The 22,524-nt window shown below is 48.3% G+C and overlaps 1 protein-coding gene across 6 annotated transcripts in view; it reads right to left on the bottom strand.

The window, feature by feature from the left end:
* Positions 1–22,524, bottom strand: part of ANK1 (ankyrin 1) — a 136,221-nt gene that overhangs the window by 88,470 nt on the left and 25,227 nt on the right. For 5 of the 6 annotated variants that reach the window (XR_007151446.1, XM_047855051.1, XM_047855054.1 and 2 more), the window contains exons 1-2: positions 18,836–19,378; positions 11,813–11,914 (exon numbers count right to left, since the gene is read on the bottom strand). Coding sequence is in view for 5 of the 6 variants with exons in the window: in XM_047855051.1 (XP_047711007.1) it covers positions 11,813–11,914; positions 18,836–18,874 (141 nt within the window). In the remaining variant the exon portion in view is untranslated. Of the gene's footprint in view, positions 1–11,812; positions 11,915–18,835; positions 19,379–22,524 lie in introns of those variants that run through there. The other variant, XM_047855053.1, reaches the window with a different exon arrangement.

Raw genomic sequence — 22,524 nt, 5'->3', positions numbered from 1 at the left:
AGTCTGAGGTGTTGGACTAAACCTGGAAGTACTGACATGATCTCATGGATTTAAAAATATATATACATAGATAGATGCAGAACTAGATATAGATGTATAGATACAGACACATGAAACCAGTAGCAATGAGTGCATCAAATGACCAGATTTTGGTGTCTAAATACCATCCTCCACTAAAAGGAACCTTGGAAAAATGGCTGATCCAAGGTTGGGGCAGGGGATGTACAAAATCACCCTGGGACAAACAGGTGCCAGAAAGGAAGGACATGATGAGGACATGTTAAAGAACAAAGAAGCCAGCCTATTGAAAGCACTCCTACTGGCCTCATTTAGATTTGAACATCAAAGTAAACCATGAGAGTATCGGCATATAACCCATCAAATAAAATAGGAGCCCATGAGTATGAACAGGTATAAACAAAGAATGGAAAGAATCAGTGAGGGAGTAGGGGAGGAGGAAAAGCTTAACCTTTAGTAGAATACCAGCTAATCAATGTAGAAGAAATGATAGAGATGGAGAAGCACTCTCTGGAACCATCATAGTGGTAGCTGATACAAGTAGAAGGTATCAATGTATGCCAAGGTTGGTGGCTGGAAGTTTGATGAAGAACAGGATATTGGCATTATATCAGAATATCCCTCCCCCCCCACACACATACACACAAAATACTGATCAACTGCAAACAGAAAAATCAATGACACCAAGAGATGACTAAGGTTAACATCACCAGGGATGGAAAGGGAGGATGATTTCTATGGTACTCCTGCCAACAATGCGTCACCCTGGTCTGGCCATAAGGAAACACCAGCAGACACAGGTTCAAACTACAGAATGGAAACTGTCGAAAACATGCAAGACAGGCAAGGACTTGAGAAGCATTCCAGACTGAAGGAGGCTGGTGAGAAATGACATCTAAATACAGTCTGGAAAGACTCTTAGAACAGAGAAAGAGAAGGGGAACACTGGGGGCAGGCGGGAAGGGAAGGAGAGAAAGAAGAAGACTGGGGGAAAGTCAGGAAGGAAGGCAGCAGGGAGGAGGGTGAGAAAAAGAGTGAGGGAAAGGGAAAACAATTTCTCCTTATGAGGGCAGTCAGCAAAATTTTAATGGAGTCTGTAGATGGTTGTGTGGCATCCATGCTGATTTCCTGATTTGAAGGCCTGGAGGGTGGTTATGTGGGAAAGTATCCTTACTATTGGGTGGCACACACTGGAATGTTTAGGATGATGGGGAATTATGTCATATATAGTAGATACTATAGATAGACACAGACAAGAAGAACAAATGCAGTAAAATGGTAATAGAGAGTCTAGGTGAGAGAGATGTGAGAGTTCTTTGTATTGTTCTTGTAACTTTTTTTTACAGGTTCAAAAGTATTTAAAATTTCAGAAAGAAAAGCAGGAGGTAGGAGGGAGTAGTGGTAGAAAAAAAAGCTGTGGGAGGAGGGACCAGCGCAGTGGGAACTCTGGGCTCTGGCCATGGTGGGAGAGGGTGGTGGACGCATTAGAAGCTGAGCGCACACACCCTCCTGTTTCTAAAGAACCCAAGAGGAGCAAGTTTTACTGGAGGTCTGAGATTACTCCAAGATGGAAGTCCCAGAGTGCTGCCAAACCATGGCAACCCCACATGGGAACCAGCTGATGGGGAAGCCTCTTCCGGAGGGCAGGCATCACTTCCGGCAGGGCCACCCCACCTGATGCCTCTGTCTAACCCAGATATCGAATGGTTCCCAAGAGACTGCTTGGTGGGAAAGGTCTGCTAAAAATATAGGATCCTGGAATGTAATCAATCAGAAGCCAAAGAGGGCTGAAGCAACTGCCATGTCCTTTGTCCTTTGTCAACCTGTCCTTGTCCTGGGACAGGGAAGATAGACTAGGAGTAGAAACTGAGGGCTGGTGCACACTCAGAAAGAGGTGGCACAGATGGAAAGGAACAAGACTGGCTCTGAGCACTTTCCCCTCCTCTGCTTCATTACAGCCTAGATTTAGCTCTCCTCCCAGGTAGCTGTGATCCAGTGAAATAGGTATTCATGAGGAGGGAAAACACTTGAATGGTTTTCATTATCTTAAAAAAAAATGGAAAGAAAAAGAAAAGAAAGAAACCCACACTACTCAGAGCCTTGCAAGGAGATGAGTCAACCCGGATCACCTTCTCTCTACTCCCGGGACACAAGGCAAACAGCCCCCGCGCTGAGCAGCCCTGTGGCTCTGCAGCAGATCCGCTGCAGGGGCTGAAGGCCCTCTGGGAGCCTGGAGGAGGAAGTGTGAGCTCAAGTTAATGAGAGAAAGGGACTCTGCAATTCAGCTCAGTAGCTAAGAATATCTACTGTGGACTAGAAAGAATTTCTATGCCAGAGACCTTGGCATTCCTTTAAAAAGTTAAAAAGAGCCAGACCTTCCAAAAAAGGGCAGTGGGCGGGGGGGGGGGGGGGGGTGGCGCAGGACAGGTGGGAAGGCCAGAGGCCAGAGCACTGAAGAAGGAGTTGAAGCCCTAAACTGTCCTCCTGATGTGTCACCTCACTTCGCAGGCCTCAGTCTACATATTTTCAAAATGGTAGAATTGCTCTGATGCCCTGGCTTCCTCTTAACTGGCAATTCTGCAGTAAAACAATGTAACAGCTCTCAGAAAACAGTTAAGATATGCATGTAGGGAGATGCACAGAGAAAGGAATGACAGGATTCACACCTAATTGTTCACAATGATTGGGGGGGAGGTGGGGAAATAGGGGGGGAGCCTCACAGAAGGCTTCACATATTTCTGTATAGCATAAATTTTGAAACAGCTACCCTGAACTCATTGTATTGCTAAATTAAAAATCACACTACGACGAAAATCAGGGATACGAGTTGTCAAAAACAACATAAACATTTATAGTAAAAAGCTCATAATCAAAGGAAAATAATCCCAGGCAAATTCACATGCATAGTCTATTCCAATGAGAAAGAACTGGGATTGTATTTAGCATTTCCTGTAATAACCAGAGAGGCAAATCCTCCTTCGAGGCCCAGATCAAATGTCATTTTTCTCTGTGACTTACCCTGTCCCTTTCTCTTTGCCACACCATGCCCTGTTTCCAACCCTTCAGAAGTGAATTGTTCAATAAGCCACGTTCCTAAGGCACTGGACAATAATCTATCAAAGCCCTCATCCCATGGAATTGCCTTTATCTGCTCTTGTGTCTGTGTCTCTCAAAGTGGGACATTCTGAGGTCTGATGTTTCCCTGCCTTTGGATCACAGGTCCCAGCATGGGGCCTTGGCCACTGCGTGTGCTCTGTAGGGTTTGTGGAATCGAACACCCCTTCATGCAACCTGACACACACACAGAGCTGTCATTTTTCTCTCAGTTTCTCAAGACTAAGAATATCGCGACTGTTTTTCACGTCATAAATCTATGGCAATCAAAGCCTAAAGTGGAGCTTGGGGGTGTACTTTCCTTAAAATACGTTCTAGATCATTCTTAATGATGCCATTCACCTTTTTCCTAGTCTCTAGGATCCCAGAGATATACCTGTTAATGTCACTGGTCGGTTAACTCTTCCTTAACTAAAGGGAAACTAAAAATGAAACCAGCACAGGGAAGGTCTCCCCAGAGGAGTAACCAGCCCTGCTGAACGGCTCAGCTCCACATGGGAAGCGCAAGGGCAGATACCGGGGCTGGGAGCTGGGAGACCGTGGCCCTAGTCCAGGAAGACTCTCCACCTCTTTGTCTCTCTGCCCACCCCACAAGGGAGAAGTGAGGTCCTGGGTTGGAAAGGGCTAGGGAAAGCAAAGACACAGCAGAGCTGGGATCCGGGATTATTAAACACTGTAGGTCACTCTGACTCATGACAGATAATCAACTGACTTTAAAACTACAAATTAGTCATTAGAATTACCCAGATGCACATCAAATAGCTTCTTTCTGCTGAGATGCAAAGGGAATTTAGCTGTTTAAATTAACTCAGAGAGTGGGGTTTTCAAGTCCTGTCTTTCATGAATGCCTTTTCTAGAAGGAATAGGGGAATCAGGTTGCTTCTCTTGCTCAACCACACACTGCGGAACACCACTTCTCCATGTGGGGGCTGTGATCATATATTCTCTTCCTTTCTTCATTGCTATTCCAGAGCCGCAACCTGGCGGCAAGTTTTAAGAGGCTGGATATTCCCATACCATCATATGGGAAGGCTCTCTGTGTGAACTGGGGGTGATTACTTGTAGCATTGGGGGACTGTGGAGTTGAATGCAAGAAAAAGATGAAAGAGAAAAGTAACAGACTCTGTATCTACACTGATCTAGACATAACCCCCTTGGCCTGATCGACCACCACCCTCACCTTCTTTCATTTCATTTACCCCAACATCACCGATCTCCCTGCTGCCCTGTGCCCCCCACCGCTCCTGCCGCTGCCTGGCTGTTCCTTCACACTGCAACTGCCCGTTCCACTTCTCTACCTGGCAAACTCCTACTCTCTCTTCGAAGCCTTTCTTTCACTCATTGGTCTTAAGTTTATTTATTTATTTTGAGAAAAAGTGAGAAAGTACAAGTGGGGAAGGGGCAGAGAGAGAGGGAGAGGGAGTCCCAAGCAGGCTCTGCACAGTCAGTGCACAGCCTGACTCGGGGCTTGATCTCACAAACCTGTGAGATCATGGCCTGAGACGAAATCAAGAGTTGGACACAACCGACTGAGCCACCCAGGCGCCCCAACTCATTGGCACTTTAGTCTCTGCCCCAGACCAGAGGCAACAATGACAGCAGTCACAGGGACTCACTCACCTTTGAGAAGCCAGCACCTGGCATGTTAGAGAAGCTCAATAAAGGTTTGCTCAGTGCATGAATAACAATGAAAACATCCTGTGCTTGTTCTGGCTGGCACCTAGGACCCTGAATTCATAACCTTCTATTTACAAGCTGGACTTCTTTACCTGCCTCTGAGTTCTTCGACAGAAGGGGATGAATGAATTTAGCCTCCAGCAAGGAACTTGGCTCGTTGTAAGTGCTCAATACATGTTTGTGGAATCAATGAAGTTGCAGAGAAACTTCAAGTTGTCTTCTTACCACCAACTCACCAAATCGAAACTCATAAAGCCCAGAAGATGTTCCAGGTAACCTCTGGACCCCAGCTTTCTGAGTTACAAAATGAGAGCTGAATGCCATGACCTCCTTCTAGCTCTAAGGCCCTTTAATTTAGAAAGGTAGTAATCACCACGATCACCAGAGTCCAACAAATCCTGATCAAAAGACTTGGCATGTGGCTACTGTAGAAATGATCACTCTGTAGCAGAAACTATTGGTATAGGTGCTCCATTTATTTGAAACGCCTAAAACCCTTTACCTTCATGATAAACCAGTACCCGGCAGTGATGGGACATCGCCTTGTACATGTGGAAGGTACATGTGGAAATTCAGAGAACACCAATGGAACTAGCATGATTTCACATGCTTTTGTTGGCTGTGTTTGGGAACTAGAACTTGTTTATGTTTTTGTGATCATTCAGACGGTCTTGCTTCTGATCCTTCAGCAAATATCGCCACATACTTAACTGTTGAGGCTGGTGCCAGCATCTGAACCATCATCGTGCAAGGGAGTCATTATCCCTAAGAATGACTATTTCACAATGCTCTTAAAAGTGACAGCAGTCAGATGGGCTAAGTGTCAAATATATAGGTTGAATCATTGCTGGATACAGCAGATTTAACATCTACTGGCTGAATTTATAGAGCACATACTATACTCCAGGCAGAATCTTGATAAGGAGCACCAAGTAAATCAAAGTCCTCTCCCCTTGAGTACCTACATTTTAGTGGAGAAAACAGGGAAAAATGAAGAGACATGTAGATGCATAGTAAGTCTGGTGTTACTAAGTACCGCAGGGATAAATAAAACAGGTCAAGGGGACAGAGGCTGTCTCTAATGCTCCCGGAAACCTCTTTGCTGTCTTATGCCAGTGCTGTGGACAAGAAGGCTTCTCTTTTGGGTGTGAAACTTTCTCCTGTGGTCTCATGTAACTTTCTCTCCTATCAGGAAGGCCAACGGAGCCAGTGTTTGTTAGAGTTATAAGAACAGAAGAGAAAACTCAAACAGTGAGGCTTTTTGCCTATGGAATTACAGCTTGTGGTTCCCAGTGGTACATCTATGTTCACCCAACAATTCTAGGAATTCAGGAGAACACAGACTCTGACTCACTCTCCTCTTGTTTTCTTTTTATTTGGCTAACTGGTAAATATGTAAAGTCAATTAGTTCATTCCAGAAAAGATGTTTTGTAATTGCTATGGCCTCTATAATAAAAGGTTTTGACTTGCTGTAAGTAATAATTCTGGAAATTGGACATATGAAACTGACATTGGCACGTGATCCTAGGCTGAGCAGGTGGGCCTTGGCTCTTACAGGCCCCTGTGTTGATGCGCTGAGACCACAAACCAGGGCAACCACACTCCACAAGGCTAGGGAGGCAAGTCCTCTGGCTTCAACACCTCCCCTGTCTTCCCCTTATTCCAAGCCACCATGTGGATCCACCTGGTCCATTGCATGGGACTCCCGGCCAGCCTCCCTGCTTTGGTCTCTGTGCCTCAAGTCTATTCTCCACCCAGGAGCCAGGGTGATCATTTAAAAACCTAAATCGGATTGAGGGTCTCTCATGTAATAGCTTCCAATGGCTTCCCATCATCCTTGGAGGAAAATCCAAGTCCTCAAGATGGCCTCAAGCCCTTCAAGATTCAGTCTTTGCTGTTCCCCAGACACCAAGCTTACTCTTGCCCCCAGGGCCTTTGTACCTCTTTGCCCCTCTTCCAGGACTGCTCTTCCCAGAAACCACGTGACTCTCTCCTCCTTCTTTTAAATTTCTCAAAAATCATCTCCTCAGCGAGGCCTTCCTTAACGACCCCATCTAAAACAGGCACCTTTACTTTTCTCCTCCATGGTACCTCTCATTAGCAGACATTCTACATTTGTTCATTTTCTTGCTTAGTGACTCTTTTTAACCAGCATATAAATGTCACAAGAGCACAGACTTTGTCTAGTTTGTCTATCGTGTTCAAGTGCCTAGAATAGCACCTGGAACAAAGTAGGTGTTTAACAAACACACATGGAATAACCCCCACAAAGACTCTGGTGGGATTATATTCAACATGTCTCCCTGTCCCTGTTTACATCAGCCAACGCCAGAATTTGACTTCCTCGAAGGCTGAATGACTTCCAAATATCTATCTTTGGGTTGGATCTCTTATCTGAGCTCCAGGCTTAAATATCCAATTGCTTACTATATATCTTCACTCAGATTCCTTAAAGACTCCTCAGCAGGATCTCTGCACAGCCCTGACCTTGTGTCCTGCCCTATTTCCATGCACTGAGGCCACCCCAGTGTTCCTGGTCTCCGTGAGCAGGGCCGCCCTTCAGCCCCTGCACAAGGCAGACATCTGAGGGTCATTCTCCAAGTCTCCTTCCCTGCTTTCGACCACACCATTCACTGCCCAGGCCTGCTCACTTTGTTCCGTCTCCGCAGCCCTGACCCTTATCGCAACTACTCACATTTCTCTCCCAGAAGGGTGTGACAGTCTCATGACTGGCCTCCCCACTCCATCCCTGGGCCCTTCCATCTGTCTTCTGTACAGTAGCCAGTGTGATCCTTCAAAGCACACCTCTGATCACGTCACCCCTGTGCTTGAATCTGTGGCTCGCTTCCCTCTGCTCTTGGGATAAATATCAGAATCCTTAACATGGCTTCTGTAAGTAGGGTGGACGTTCTCCCGGGACGTGCAGAAACAGCTGTCCGGGTTGTTAAAAAGCTGAAATACCTCCATTCCTCTCAACTAGCTGAAATACCTCCACTAGTCATTGTCTCAAGCTCTTAAGTACCTCCCACCACTGCTGCTCTGGCCACTCTGTCCCTTCCCCCAGATTCTTCTCCTCAATCAGCAACTATAGCATGGCACAGCAGGCTAACACACACACACACACACACACACACACACACACACACACACACTGCTCCGGCCCTGGGACCCACTGTCCCAGTTGTTGGCTATTATGATTATTGCCCCTGCCTATAAGGTCCACCACAATCCCAATGTCACCTCTCCAGCCTCATCTGGATCCTCCTGCCTCTGCGCTGCAGCCACTCTGGCCTTCCTTAAACTTTCCACGTTTTTTCCTGCCTCAGGGACTTTGCACAGGCTGTTCTCTACAGAGGAGCACTACGATCCTTCACATCATTAACTTCTACTCATCCCTTAGCTCAACTTTTTCTTCCTCATGGTAGTCTTCTCTGACTTCCAACTTTAGGTCTAGTCTCATATATTCTCAAAAAAATCCTATTCCTCTATAGTTCTGAACACACCTGTCTATTTATGTGATTGATTAATAGCTCTCACTACCAGTAGACTACAATTCAGAGAAAATGAGGACTAGGGCTTTTTTTTTTTTTGTACTATTAAATCTCTAAAGCCTGGCACTCCTGTACACATGTAGAGAGGTACAGGAAGACACTGGCCACGTGGGTCTAAATGCTTGGATAAGTGAAAGAATCAGGCCTTCATCTCAAGATACTGATGTGTGTGTGCACACATGAGTGCCCTTACGTGTGAATTTGTTCTTTTCTAGAAATATAATGATGATGATGATACAAATTAGGAGATGTAATCCATGCATTAAGGAAACTGCCCTGAATACTCAGATGTCTCTTACATAAGCCAGTTCCTCTTTTTACACTACTTAGCGTAATTACTTCCTATTATGGCGAGCAGCACTTCTTTCCACAAAACATACTGTTTGAAAGTGTGTTACTTATATAAGAATTAGCATTGGATGAATTACTGCTATCACAGTCCACCGGCTCAAAAGATTCAAGCAAAAGCATATCCTCAAGCCATGACCCCAGGACAAGAGCCTGTTTTATCATCTCAAAACAATGAATGCATGTTTCGAGGAGAAGAATGCTCTAGTCCCATCACGACGCTGTCCCTGTGCACAATATAAAGCAACAGCACTGTCCCCATAGCTGTACTAATGTGTTTAATGAGGGTGGCAGTTCGGCCACTATTATCCTTCCCCCACTCCCTGTCCTTTACTCAGGAGCACAGGCCGAACTGCCTGCTAAAGCCAGAACGAGGCTGGCAGCACAGGCACTTCCCAGAGACCACTGTCTGCACCTCCTGCCTCTGTGGCAGCCACACAGCAGGAGACAAAGACCTACTGGGTCCAGGATGTGGGCAGTGAGGAAAGGAGCCCTGGGGACAGGCCAGCCAAGAGGGGCTTTGCAGGACCACGAATCCTCCCCTTTTCTCCTCTCTGACATTCACTTCCATGCCTGCAGCTGGTTCCTCTTTGAAACAGGGAGGCTGGGCACAGCCAGGACTGCAGACACCAGTCTGAGACTAGACCTTCTCTTCAGTCCTCACGGGGCTAAGCGCTACCTGTCACTGGCACTGAGCCCATCTGAAATAGTGTCCGTAAAGTGCAATGCCTCAGGGCCGGCTGCTCTCCGAGCCCAAGATGAACCCAGGAGGCACTCTGAGAAGAGACGGCAGGGGCACAGGCCAGTTACGCCCAGGGCCTCACCAGCAGGAGACCAATCAGGACAAAGCCATTTCCTGGGTGTCATCAACATCTTCCAATTTCACACCGAAAATGAGCCCTGGCTCAAGGCTGATGAGCATCCAGTTGTCCCCATTTCTGCTAGCTAGATTCCTCTGAGAGCTGGCATCTTAACCCTTGGAAGGTCTCTGAAGGTTTGGTGCTCCTCAGGCAGGACTGCACTGCGGAGAAACCCTCCTCTGTGTTTCTGCTGCTGCAGCCAGAACAGAGAAAGCCTCAGAACTTTCCAGGTGGGGAGAGAGAGCAATCCCCTCGGCCATGGGAGGGGAGGGGAGGGGCTGGGGCAACACAGCTACAGCTGTTTCCAGGGTGTGGTGTTGAAACAGGGGCCCCCTCTCCTGAGCCACTCTGATCCCAGGATGTGTTCCCTGCCCCCACACTTTTGTACCTACATCCTCTTCCCTTGAAAGAAATGGGTTCGCAGTTTCAGTCTGTTTTCCAAAGGCCAAGCCTGGGCTCTGTGTGTTTGGTTAGAGTCACCGCCGATGTCCTCAGTGTGTGCCAGTACACTCTGGTGGAGGGATGGGAGAAGAGGGGGAGGGCTTGCTGCCCCTCCCCCATCCACAGACTCAAGTCCAGGGCACATGCTCCTCTCCCCTCTGAAGTTCACTGCCATGGGCTTCATATCACACCTACTGTTTTGTTTGTTTGCTTATTTATTTTGAGATAGAGAGAGAACTAGCGGGGAAAGGGTGGGGGACAGAGGATCTGAAGTGGGGTCTGTGCTGACAGCAGAGAGCCCATGAACAGTGAGGTCATGACCTGAACCAAAGTCGGCCACTCATCCAATCGAGCCACCCAGGCGCCCCATATCACACCTATTTTGGCTTCCCATCACACACCACCTGCTGCATACCCTCCGATCTTGTGGCTAATGAATTTATACCACAGAAAACCAACTGAATCCAAATGGGGTCTTGCCCTGAGAGAAAGAGCAAGGGGTACATGGCATTTTAAGCAGGGTGGAGGGGACAGGGAAGAACGGCTGAGAAGGCAGGGGGAGAGGGGCACGTGGCCTGGGAAAGTTAACCTGCCTCCTGAGAATTGGCCCTGCTGGCCTGTAAAAGCCATCTCTAGCCCCCTGCAACACGATGAGCCTCGAAGACGCTAACCAAATGAGCCAGTCATGAAAGGACAAATACCACATGATGCCACTTCCATGGGGGACCTAGAGCAGTCAAATTCACAGAGACAGAAGGTAGATTCATGGCTGCGAGGGTCTGGGGGAGGCAGGGATGGGAAGCTACTGTTTAACAGATACAGAGTTTCTGTTCTGCAAGATGAAGAGAGTTCTGGGGATGGATGGTGGTCATGGTTGTACCACAAGGTGAACGCACTCAGTTCCACTGAACTGTACATTTAAAAATGGTTAAGATGGTCAATTCTATGTTATGTGCATTTCACCACAATTAAAAACAATTTAATGGTTAAAATGGTAATATATATATATATATATATATATATATAAAACTGATATATTTATTCTACATTAGAAACTGAATTAGCACATGTACCCCAACAACTTAATTGGCTGGCCAAACCAGACAAACCACACCAAAGTCATCCAATCCACATACCCGAGCTGTACCCCTGTTCTCTTTCTAGACCATACTTTCTTCTCTGTTCAGTCAATTCCTAAATATTTGGCCCAAAACCTGATTTTTGGCCCTCCAATCTGTCCTGAACACATTAAGTTTCCATACTACCCCGTCCTGAAACCAAACCCATTGCATAGCACTGGGAACCTCCAGAGAATCTATTCAAGCCACGTTGGCTCTCAGCCTGAGCCAGACTCGCTTTTATCAACACCTGACAGAGCAAGGGAGGCGTCATCACTATTTCCTTCTAAGCTCAGCGAGAACCCACAAAGGCCGCTAGTGGACAAAGGAGATTGAATGTCACCACTGATACAACATCCTTCAAAGGCCCTTCCTCCTGCCCCTTTTCAAAGGCCACATATTCTAAGACCACAGCAGGGACCAAGGCAACTTCTGAGGGAAGAGGCAGCAGGGGATGGAGGCTGGGCCCGGCCCACACTGTTCAGGCATCAGGTCCTTCTCTGCAGGGCCCTGGACTGCGTCTGGGATGTGAACACCAAGGTCAGGGCCTTCAGCAGGCAGAGCCCTTGGGGAATTTTATGGCCACTGGGAAAAGGTTAATAGAGGCAGATTAAAGCTGTCAGAAAATGGCATCAGACAAGAGCCTCTCTCCAGAGACCACGTGCTTGCCCCCATCCCACTTACCTGGTTACAGGTGTTAATGTCTACGCCATTCCGCAGGTGATCCAAAGCTTTGTCCAAGTTACCCGATCTTGCTGCTCTCAGAAAGCTGGTAGCCGCATCGGCCTGTGAAGAAAAACAGCCGGCTGTGAGCATGCTCTGTGGTAACAACCTGAAGATCCCATTCAAGCCCAGGGCTGCGAGAAGGGCCAAGGTCACTGCACCCTCCTGTTACGGCACTCTGGTGCCCACCATGGCACCCAGCTGTAAGATGGGCCTAGAGTCCCTGTCTGGAATGCTCTCAGATCTGGAACGTGAGGCTGCCTTCGAGGCGACCGTCCCTTCTCTTTGGTATCCTTACAAGCAAGCACTCCTGGCTAGGACCTAGGACAGACCAGTCTTTGAGAGAGACCCAGTTCCAACATCGAAGGCTCAGCACTGCCTGTGTCAGTGTTCCCAAGGGCTCCTCGTCCTCACAGAGGAACCTGTATCACATAGCGCCTGACCCCAGGGAGCCACAGATGCTGGCATCACAGGAACCTAACACATGCATTTCGGCACTCTTCTGTGGTTTTGGTTAAGTAACATAGCACTTACTTACCCTGCGCTAAGAACCACTCCCAGCACTTCACACTTAATATACATTTACATACCCACATTGACATGCATTTAATCATCATTTTTGAAAACCCCAAGAAGTAACGGGTAGTGTGGTCCCCATTTTACAGACGAGGAACCGAGGCACAGAGAGCGGAAGTGACTTGGGCCAAGTCACACGACAGGTAAGAAGCACAGCCTGGCTCTGAAATCTATGAGCTCGACCTCCTTTTCTGCTGTCAACTTAACGTGGGCTTTAGCTGTCAGTTGTCTCTCAGGAGCTCTCCTGCGTGAGAGTACAGCAGTTCCCCGCCATAGCCGTCGCCCGGCCACCTACCCCACACACATCAAGACCCCGCCACCAGAACATTTGTTTGTGTTAAAGATGAATGACAGCCAGAGAGCATGAGAGGTGAGGACAAATGAAGTCAGTGAGTGCAGACAAGTGCAGAGCAAGAGCTCTGTCAAGGTGAGAGGCTGGCTCAGAGCAGGAGCCCAACAGCCTCTCTCATACCTTTGCTGTGAAGCTGAAAGGAAATAATATGGATTATTATAGATTATTATAATTATCCCATCAGCACAAGTGCTGAGCTCTGTGCTTGGCACACGGTGCACACTCAGGTCAAATTTATTGTGTAAGTGTTGTCACATGACAGGCCATCCATGAAGCACGTGGTGCCAGTCCTCCAGGAGACCCACCCATACCTCATGGTTTCCTCTCCATTTGGGGGTACTCTGTCTCCTTCCTTCATGCTCCCTCCTCAGAGCACATGCTGTAGTGGATTGAACGGTGGCCCCAACAGATATGTCTGTGCCCTAATCCCTGGAACCTGGCAATGTCACCTTATTTGGAAAAAGAGGCTATGAAGATGCAATGAAGTTACGGGTCTTGAGATAAGACTGTTCTAGATTACCTAGGTTGGCCCTAAATCTACTGACAAGTATCCTTCTAAAAGATACAAGAGGAGACGCACACGCCCACAAGAAAACTTGATGGAAAGACTGAAGCAGATGTCAGAATGGTGTGGCCACAAGCCAAGGAAGCCACCAACGGGCAGAAGCTGGAAGAGGCAATTTCCCCCAAAAGTTTCCAGAAGGAGGATGGCCTTGTGTCAGCTTGACTTCAGACTTCTTGCTTCCAGAGAAGAAATACCTGTCTCAAGCCAGCAAGTCTATGGTGATTTGTTACAGCAGCCACAGCGCACTGATACACACACTACTGAAGCTCACCCTAAATACGATCTCACACAATATTCTACAATGAAACCTTGATCCTCTCCCCAAATCAGGGCTCTATGTCTTAGCCAATTAAACAGTTCACCCATGGCAGAAAAGACTCTCCACCCTTACAGACACTACCTTCACCATAGGTCTGGTCCTCTACCCTGGGGGACTGTCCCCGTCCCTCCCATCTTGCCTCCTCAGGCCTCCAGGACTTGCTTCCTTTCTCTGACCCTCAGCCAACCCCACTCCACCCCTGCCTCGCCATTTTCTGCCAACCCTCCCACATTCCAGGACCCCACATGCCCCCACCCTACCCCCTTATAGATTCAAACCCAAGTTCTGTGTTCACCTACTCACAACATACACACGCTTGGATTTCACAGTCCCCCAACATAGCCAGCAGAAGAGCCCCTTGCTCTTCTCTCCTCTGTCTTCCCATGGCATTCCCAGTCTGTCAGCTTCCAGGCCCACACCCAGATTATTCGTGGGACCCTGAAGCCCTTTGACACTCTCGTTTGCTAATTCCAATTCAGGTCCAAATCAGCTCCTATCTCCTCTATGATGCTGTCCTTGGATGCTCAATATTTACCATCTTTAAATCTAGAAATAGAAGCTTGATTAAAAAAATTTTTGTTTATTTATTTTTGAGAGAGAGAGAGAGAGACAGAGACGGGGGGAGGGGGGCAGTGGTGGGCAGAGGATCTGAGGCGGGCTCTGTGCTGACAGCAGATAGCCCGATGTGGGGCTCAAACTCACAAACTGAGATCGTGATGTGAGCTGAGGTCAGATGTTTAACCAACTGGGCCACCCAAGTGCCCCAGGAGTTTGGTTTTGTATTTTAAAAATGTATTTTAAATATACCTTTCTCTGTCTCCCCAGCCAAATTTTTGCTTCTTGGGGACAGGAACCAAATCTTATACCTCTTTGGAAATCCTTCAAAGCATGGTCTACTAGGCCAAGATCTCCCTTGGCCCAAAACACAAGGCACCTAATGTCCCCAGGGTTCCTCAGCTAGGCATCTGTGGTAGGGGAAATATTTCAGAAGTGAGGATCATTCTGTTGGTTCCCCATAAGCTGGATTCCCAGAGAAATCAGACTCAAGGTTTAATAGCTCAGAGAGAAGTCTACTTGTGCCTGCTGAATCAGAAAGTCTGTCTGGATTCAACTATTAGGAAAAATACTAAATTACTCCCTAAGAATGAGAATGTTTGAGAGACACATCTCCCACCTAGCCCACCTCCCCAAACTATCTTCTGCAGCAGAATAACAGCACTTTGGATGAAAACCTGAGCATGATGGGTAAGAGCAATGCAATATCACTAATGACACTGTTTGTTCAGAGTACTGTCTCTGGGAAGTGAGGCAGAATATTTATTACAGACAGAGAAGCAGATAAATAGAGGGGAAGGGAAGCCCAATCCAGACGAGGCTGAGGAAGGTGAAGTAGTTTGTATAGCTTGTGTGACATAATAGTGAAATTATAGCATTAACACCAGTCATTGAGCTGGCGTCTTATCAACAGGGTATCTTTCCATCCTTATCACAACCGGTGAGGTATGTATAATTATCATCCCCATTTAAGAGGTAATGAAGCTGAGGTTTGGAAAGGTTAATAACTTGCCCAAGTTCTGCAATTAACTGTCGGGGATTCAGCCCAGGACTCCCTGATGAAAGCCCACACCCTTCCACTGCCCTTGATCCCGAGATGCACTCTCAGCAATCTCAAGCCTGAGGGGTGTCCAGGCAGCCCTGACAGATTGTAGGGGCTGGAAGGAACCACATGGCTTGGCCAATCAAACAGTTAATCCATGGCAGGGGAAGGGTCCCACGCAGGCCCCAGCTCTAACCCTGAGGGCTGTTTTAAGGCCAAGACAGGCCTCTAGGATGGGATCATCTAGTCCCAGTCCTTCCTTTTGGGGATAATAAAACCAAAGGTGAGAATAAAGTGACTGGCTAAAGTCACCTATACAGTTAGAGGTGAAGTTCAATTGCTAAGGCCTTTTCATTTTCTGTTTGGTCTTCTATGGCATAGAGTAGTCAGGACATTAGCAGGATCCTTAGGGTATCTTACAGGTGAATTATAGATAATGGTGTCACTCCCTCTGTGTATCACTCAGTTTAATTGTACAATATATTTGCTGAGGTCCTATTTCAAGTCCAGGATTCTGCTAGGGCAAAGAGAAATAGAATAAAAAATAAGAATATAGGTCCCTGCCCTCATGATTTGAAAAACAAACAACAGAGTTATAAAGGGGTCATTCATGCATGCATGCACGTACTCACTAATTCATTCCACTAGCATTCAGTGAACACTTCCCAGGTGCCAGAGAATATTTAACCTATAGAGCAAATGACCCTGGGTTGGAATATGAGGCCCATTCTCACCATCTTGTTCTTCTGAGCCCACGCTGCTCATCCATCTAATTCAATTACCTCCAATTCAATGACCTGTCCCAGGTGCAATTTCCTGGTGCATCCAGGAACAGTGTGTGTAATCCAATAGGGCAGAAAAGAGAGTCAAATGAATCCAACACGATCCATTTAGAATGTTTACCAGTGTAAATACTAACCAGGAAAATAATGATGGCGATAATGACCAAATACTAACCAGACTGTCTCTGAGCTCTGATAAATTGGAGCACAATTCCTGGCTCTCCCCAAGTCCCACCTGTCCCTGGGATGTGGGGCAGCCTCGGAGAGACCTCTCTGTTCGAGGGAACTAGATACAGGACCTAGCAGAAGCTGTTCACCGTGTTCCAGAAAACCAGTCCACAAGGGCCCTGAACCCAGCATCACCACCAAGGAACTCTGGGCACCCCGCTAAACCTGCCTGCTGTGTCTTCACCCCTTCCTCATCTTGAGTTTCATTTCAAGCTAATTTTACCTGTGAGAAAATTGCTCATGCCTGCATTGAGGGCAGGAAGGGGTTTTTGTTGTGCCCTTAGCCCACATCCATGCTGGTTAATCCATGTGATGTCCCTGAACTTCCTTTCATAACAAAGTAAGTTTGCCTTTCTAAAGGCCTTACTACATTTTAGACACTTTACATAAACTAATTCATTTGCTCCTCCCAATAATCCCATGAGGCAGGTGTACTTATTGTCTCCTTTGCACAGGTGAGGTGATTGAGTCACAGAGAAGTTAAGTAACTTATCCAGAGTCACACAGCTAATACATGGCTTGGCCAGGGGTTGAATCCAAGTAGCCACACTCTAAGGTCTTTCTCTTCACCCCTGTGCTATACTGCCCCATGGGCCAATCATTTTTAGTGCTCATAATGTTCCTCTCAAGTTCAGCTTTGGAGGAAAGAAGCCTTCCACCTGCACTCAGAGCCCACTTTGGCCCTCACTTCAGAGGAAGTAATGGAGGGGAAAGGAAGGGACTCGAGTTCTCATCAAGGGCTGCTCGGAAAAGGGAGGTGAACCCTTGGTTACCTGAGACACCCAGACTATTATTAAACTTGCACTTCCTGAGTGGGGTGATACGAATATAGCAATAGATAAGTAGCCGAGGGGGCTCCAGTGTCCTGGGAGGGAGAGGCCGGAAGCACACTGCTAAATGTCAGCATGCCTGTAACACATGAGCAGTGAGGGCTTCAAAAACACCAGAGGCCAAGCAAAGTGGAGTTTCAGGTTAAGTAAGAGAGTCCCAGGGCCTCTTTATACCTTCCCTGGGGCTGGAGATGGCCCAAGGTTCCCCAGAACAAATCATGAATTACTTTCTCAAGGCCTTTTAGTACAACATTCATGTCTAAAAAGATGAATGGAAACTGAGCTACTATCAGCAAACATTGATAAGATAATATAGATAACGGATCGTTCCCCAGGGGTTTTGTTTGAGCAAAATGCAGTTTCTTTAACAAGGCCACTGTCAGGACTCCTGGGAACAGATTCTAGATCCTTTCCTGGGGTTGCTGCAGCACATCCAGAAGACTAAGGGAGGCCAAGTTCCAGATGCAGAGCTGTCTGCTCGTATTCGGGGATTGCCCTCCACATCTGACAGTTCTTTCTTACTCAGCACCTGGCTAGTCCTAGGCCCCTGTTAGGCCTCTCAGGAAGAAAAGGCAGCACCAGCCAGTGCGCACACCTGTGTGGCCCCTGCCTTTATCCCACTGACTACAGAGCATCAGATGTGAACCCTGGGCCTGACTAGGAGCATCAGAAGTGAACCCTGGACCACAGTGCGTGTTTTCATTAAGTTTTTCATTTTTCTTTCCAAAAAGTTGTGCTGGTAAAGTCTCACAAACTGTCTCCAGGAGCCCCAGTCAGATAGACTGCCATTGGCAAAGATAGAATGAACATATTAAAGGTGTCATTAAGGAAATAAAATGTGCAAGCAGGGGCTCCTGGTTCCCTTATAATCTCCCAACACAACGGCCAGGCCTTGGGAAGAACACTGCCCATTCCTGGGCACTTCCTAAGGCCGACCTTACAGCCTGGGTGATGCAGTGATGTGTGAGCAGCCAGAGTGGACCCTGATGTTGGGAAGACCTGGCGTGAGCCCCACTCTGCCACTTGATGCTATGCCTCACACAAGTTCCCAGACCTCAATTTTCCCATTGCCAAAACAAGGATGTTACACAGCCACCCAGGAGGCCGGAGGATGACAGGGTACAGGGAAAGCAGGGGCTCCCCAGCACACAACATTGCTCTCGTCCCCATTCATTTCCCGCTGGCTCTGGACCTCCGGGCACTAGTGTTTCTAAGGTTGAGGGGTCAGATGTGTGGAGGGCGAGGGGGCCGCTTCTCCGGCCGAGGCCAGGGCCGTGGCATCCCCGCGGGTGCGGGTGGGTCCCCGCGAGGGGCAGCGAGGCGCCCCCCGCAGCAGAACCCGCTGGGAGGGACTGTCCTCCGGGGCGAGGGGACACGGCCTCGGCGAGGGCTCCGCGCGCCCCGGTCTCCTCCCCGCGCTCCCGCGTGCGCCGCCTCGCCCCGGCCGGCCACAGGTCGGGGCCGCCTCCCGCCACCGGCCCCTGCGCAGCGGCAGCCTCCAGGCCAAAGGAATTTTCCTCTGGATCCTGCTAGAAGCCTCGGCGCCCGGCTGGCGTGAGGCAGCAGAAGAGCCACCGGGGCGCGTCCCCGCACCCGCCCGAAAGTTGGCGCCCGCCAAGCCGGGCAGGACCCGCAGCCGGCGGCCAGGGGCGCTGCGGCCCGGACCCCGCACGGCGGCCGCCCAACGCGCGCCGAGCTCCCCGCCCGAGCGGCCGCGAGCAGGCCGTCCACTCACCGCAGAGTCTGGACCGGACCTGCCCTGTCTCGCTGCCATCGTCCGGCGCCCGCGCTGAAATCCGAGCCCGGCTCCCTGCTCCCCCTCCCCCGTTATCTGCTCCGCGGCGCTGGGAGCGCCAGCAAGTTACGCGGCATCTGGCTAAAAATACAGGCTCCCTCCGCTCGGTTCGGGTTCGGGCTCGGGCTCGGGCTCGGGCGCCCGGACCCTGCGCCCGGCCGCCCGGCCGCCCTCCAGCCAGCCAGCCAGCCAGCCGCTAATGGGATCTCTTCATTTTCTCTCCATTATTATGTCCGGTGGGAAAGTTAATGCGAAGCGATCTCCGGGGAGAAGGCACCTGCTGCCAAGCCCGGAGGAGGGGGTGCGTGGAGGGTGCGGGTGGGGGTGCGGCCCGAGCTGCAGGTGCCGGCCGGCCGGGCGGGGAGCGAGCGTCCTGCCGCTGCAGAAGGGAGGCACACACGTCCAATGGAGGTGAGGAGCTCCAAGCTGCATGGCGCTCCCGCCCTGCCTCCTGCCGCCCCGACTGCCCTAGTGAACGGGCCCCGGAGCCTGCAAAGACGGCCAGGGTGAGCTCAGCAAAGTCTATTTATGCCCCATAACCAATTTGCATGTTTTGAGCTCTTACATCGTGTCCTGAGATACCAGCTAATCAGCCTATTCCAGATTCTGCCAGAGAGCCGCGATGCGAAATGAAGCTGAGAGGCAGTACACAGATCTGTTATTACTATCTCCCTCATCCCTCAAGTCTGCTGGTGTTAATGAAACATCGGCTGGAGTAAGCTCCCAGTTTTCTGTTCCGGGACCATCTTCACCTTTTCCTGAGGTCATTTCAGGGGCAGATGTCAAAAACATCTGTGGGGGGGGGGGGGGGCGGGGCGGGGAGGGGAGGTGGCCAAGCCTTGGGGGCTACGCCAGATTATTAAGAACAGGTGCTGACAGAAGTGGTCAGCAAAAGCAATGCCAGGTAATTGGCCCCCCTGGGCAAGATTGCTTGTTCAGACCATGGATGTTTTATATCATGAGCCCGGCTTCATGTTCTCTTCAACTAACACTAAATGCTCTTTTTCCACCCCTCCTGCCCTGACACATAGGTATGGCCAAGCTGTGTGTGTTGGTGAGGAATTAACACACTGAGCACCTATTAGGTGATGGACATATTGCCTTACCTTAATTAATCTTCACAGCCACCCCATAAGGTAGACGATGCTTTTAGCTTGTAAAGGAACTGAGCCCAGACAGGTAGAGTCAGGACCATGGTCCCCACTAGTAAATGGAGGGTGCAGCTGACCCAAAGCCCTTCCATTAACAGCACTGGCAAGATTCCTAACAAAAGTGTACTCAGGGCCAGGAATAGATAATGTGCAGCATGCTCCTGAAGGTTAGAAAAAAACTCTGAGAGTGTTTTCCAAAGTAAAGTGCTCTTCAAAGCCATTCAACAATTAAAGAAAAGTCCCAAACAAGTGGGATAAATAAAGATCAAGAGAAAAGGTCCATATGTTGTCAAAACAGAGGGATCTGAAGTGTATAATGCAACCAAATCCTCTCCATGTGAGTGGGAAAAAAAACTGGTATTTGAAGACTGCAGCATCAGAACTTTCTAGGTCTGAGGCCCTCAACATCATTAGAGGATGAACTTCAGGATAGGCCACCTCTGAAAGGGGGGTGGAAAACACCTGCACTGCTGTACCAAAGGGCAAGGTGTCTGAGTATAGGAAGTCACCCCAGCCCTTCTCTCCCCATGCACACGTTGTTAACACACAGGTCCCTACAGGTCTCTTGTCCCGTGCCTCTTAAAACTGTCTCTCAGATATGCTAAAATCCTCTACATAGAGAGCTTCAATTAATAAATTATGGTTACTGGAACAGCCCTGATCATAGCCCCGTGTAGTATCTCAAGGGATTCTAAAGCACCACTCAACATTAATATTTAGAGAGAGAGAAAACGCCCTACTCAAATGGAAGATAAAGAATATGCAGACTACTTTCAAAAACCGATACAACTGACTGCACCATGAAACACCACTTTTTTAGCAGCTATATTAAGGTTTGATTGCCATACCATAAACAGTGTATTTAAAATGTACAATTTGGTAAGTTTTGGTATAGGTATACCCCCATAAAACCATCATGATACAGTCATGATAATGAACCTCCAGAATCACCTCCAAAAATTTCCTCCTACATCATGATCCCTCCCTTGTGCCAGTAGGTCCACATCCCTGCCAATACTTGGTATGGCCAATCTTAATTTAGAAATCCTAGTAGATGTGCAGTAGTATTTCACTGTGGCTTTCATTTGCACTCGTCTAATAGCTAATGGTGTTAAACATCTTTTCAGAGGATTACTTGCCATCCACATATCTTCTTTGGTATCATATCTGTTCAAACCTTTTGCCCATTTCTAAGTCAGGTTGTTTTATTATTGAGTTTTGACAGTTCTTTATATACAGAGTAACTTTATTTTATTTTTTTTTTATTTCTGGGTGAGCACAAGTGGGGGAGGAGCAAAGAGAGAGGGAGACACAAAATTGGAAGCAGGCTCCAGGCTCCGAGCTGTCAGCGCAGAGCCTGACATGGGGTTCAAACCCACAAACTGTGAGATCATGACCTGAGTTGAAGTCGCACGCTTAACCGATTGAGCCACCCAGGCGCTCCCAGAATATCTGTTTTAAAAGTGAGATAAACTAAGACCTTGCAAGTAAAGTGAAATATTCAAAGTTAAAATAGGAAAACATCCCCAGTCTAATTTTGGTAACCAGATATTAAAGCTCCTAAGTCCAGTGTTCCTTGTACCGTCCAATGCTATGGGTTTTACACAACCACAAAGAAAAAGGACGAGATAGTTATAGTGGACCAGAAGCTGAATACAATCCATAGCATTGTGAGAGTAATGAGAAAGATGCTGAGGTACTATCAGAGGAACTGATCAGGACTGGCAAGAATTCTTTAAAAAGATTTTTTTAAATGTTTATTTAATTTTGAGAGAGAGAGACAGAGTGCGAGCAGGGGAGGGGCAGAGAGAGAAGGAGACACAAATCGGAAGCAGGCTCCAGGCTCTGAGCTATCAGCACAGAGCCCCATGCAGCATTCAAACTCACGGACGGCAAGATTGTGACCTGAGCCAAAGTCGGACGCTCAACCGACTGAGCCATCCAGGTGCCCCAGGATTGTTACAAATTCTTGATGTTACCTATGACCTCATTAAGGTTGAGGATTTACAACTTAAATATGCAAAGAGGCAAGGCCCAAGAGGAGAAGAAAGGAAACAATGTCAGACATGAAGGAGCTGAGGTGACTGGCACTAAGGAGAATAAAGGATTTGGCCCTTCAGATGTAAAGTCCTCCTTCTGGCACTAGAACCCCAGCACAGGCCTAATGATATGGTGCCTCTGTCAAGTGTGGTAGCCAGGTGACCATGATTCCATTATGAGCTTCTCACAGGCAGAGGCAGCTTGGTTCAAATGTTCTGTATTCCCAATCCCTCCCCCTCGCCTTCCCCATCTGCTCCCCTGTGTGATTAGCACAGTGCTGGGCAGTGGTGCCCAATAAATGCTTGCTTACCAATGTGTGAAAAGGGCAAACCCACCGTCATAAGGAAAGGGTAAGTCATGGGGTTGAAAACTGAGGTAGAGAAGATTTACATTAGGCATTAGACAGGAAGAACTTTCCAGCTGTTGGGGATATGACTT

Source organism: Prionailurus viverrinus, chromosome B1 (genome assembly GCF_022837055.1).
Source record: "Prionailurus viverrinus isolate Anna chromosome B1, UM_Priviv_1.0, whole genome shotgun sequence".
Classification (NCBI taxonomy): Eukaryota; Metazoa; Chordata; class Mammalia; order Carnivora; family Felidae; genus Prionailurus; species Prionailurus viverrinus.
Note: the sequence above shows the minus strand (reverse complement) of the source record. Positions and strands in the feature narration are given on the sequence as shown.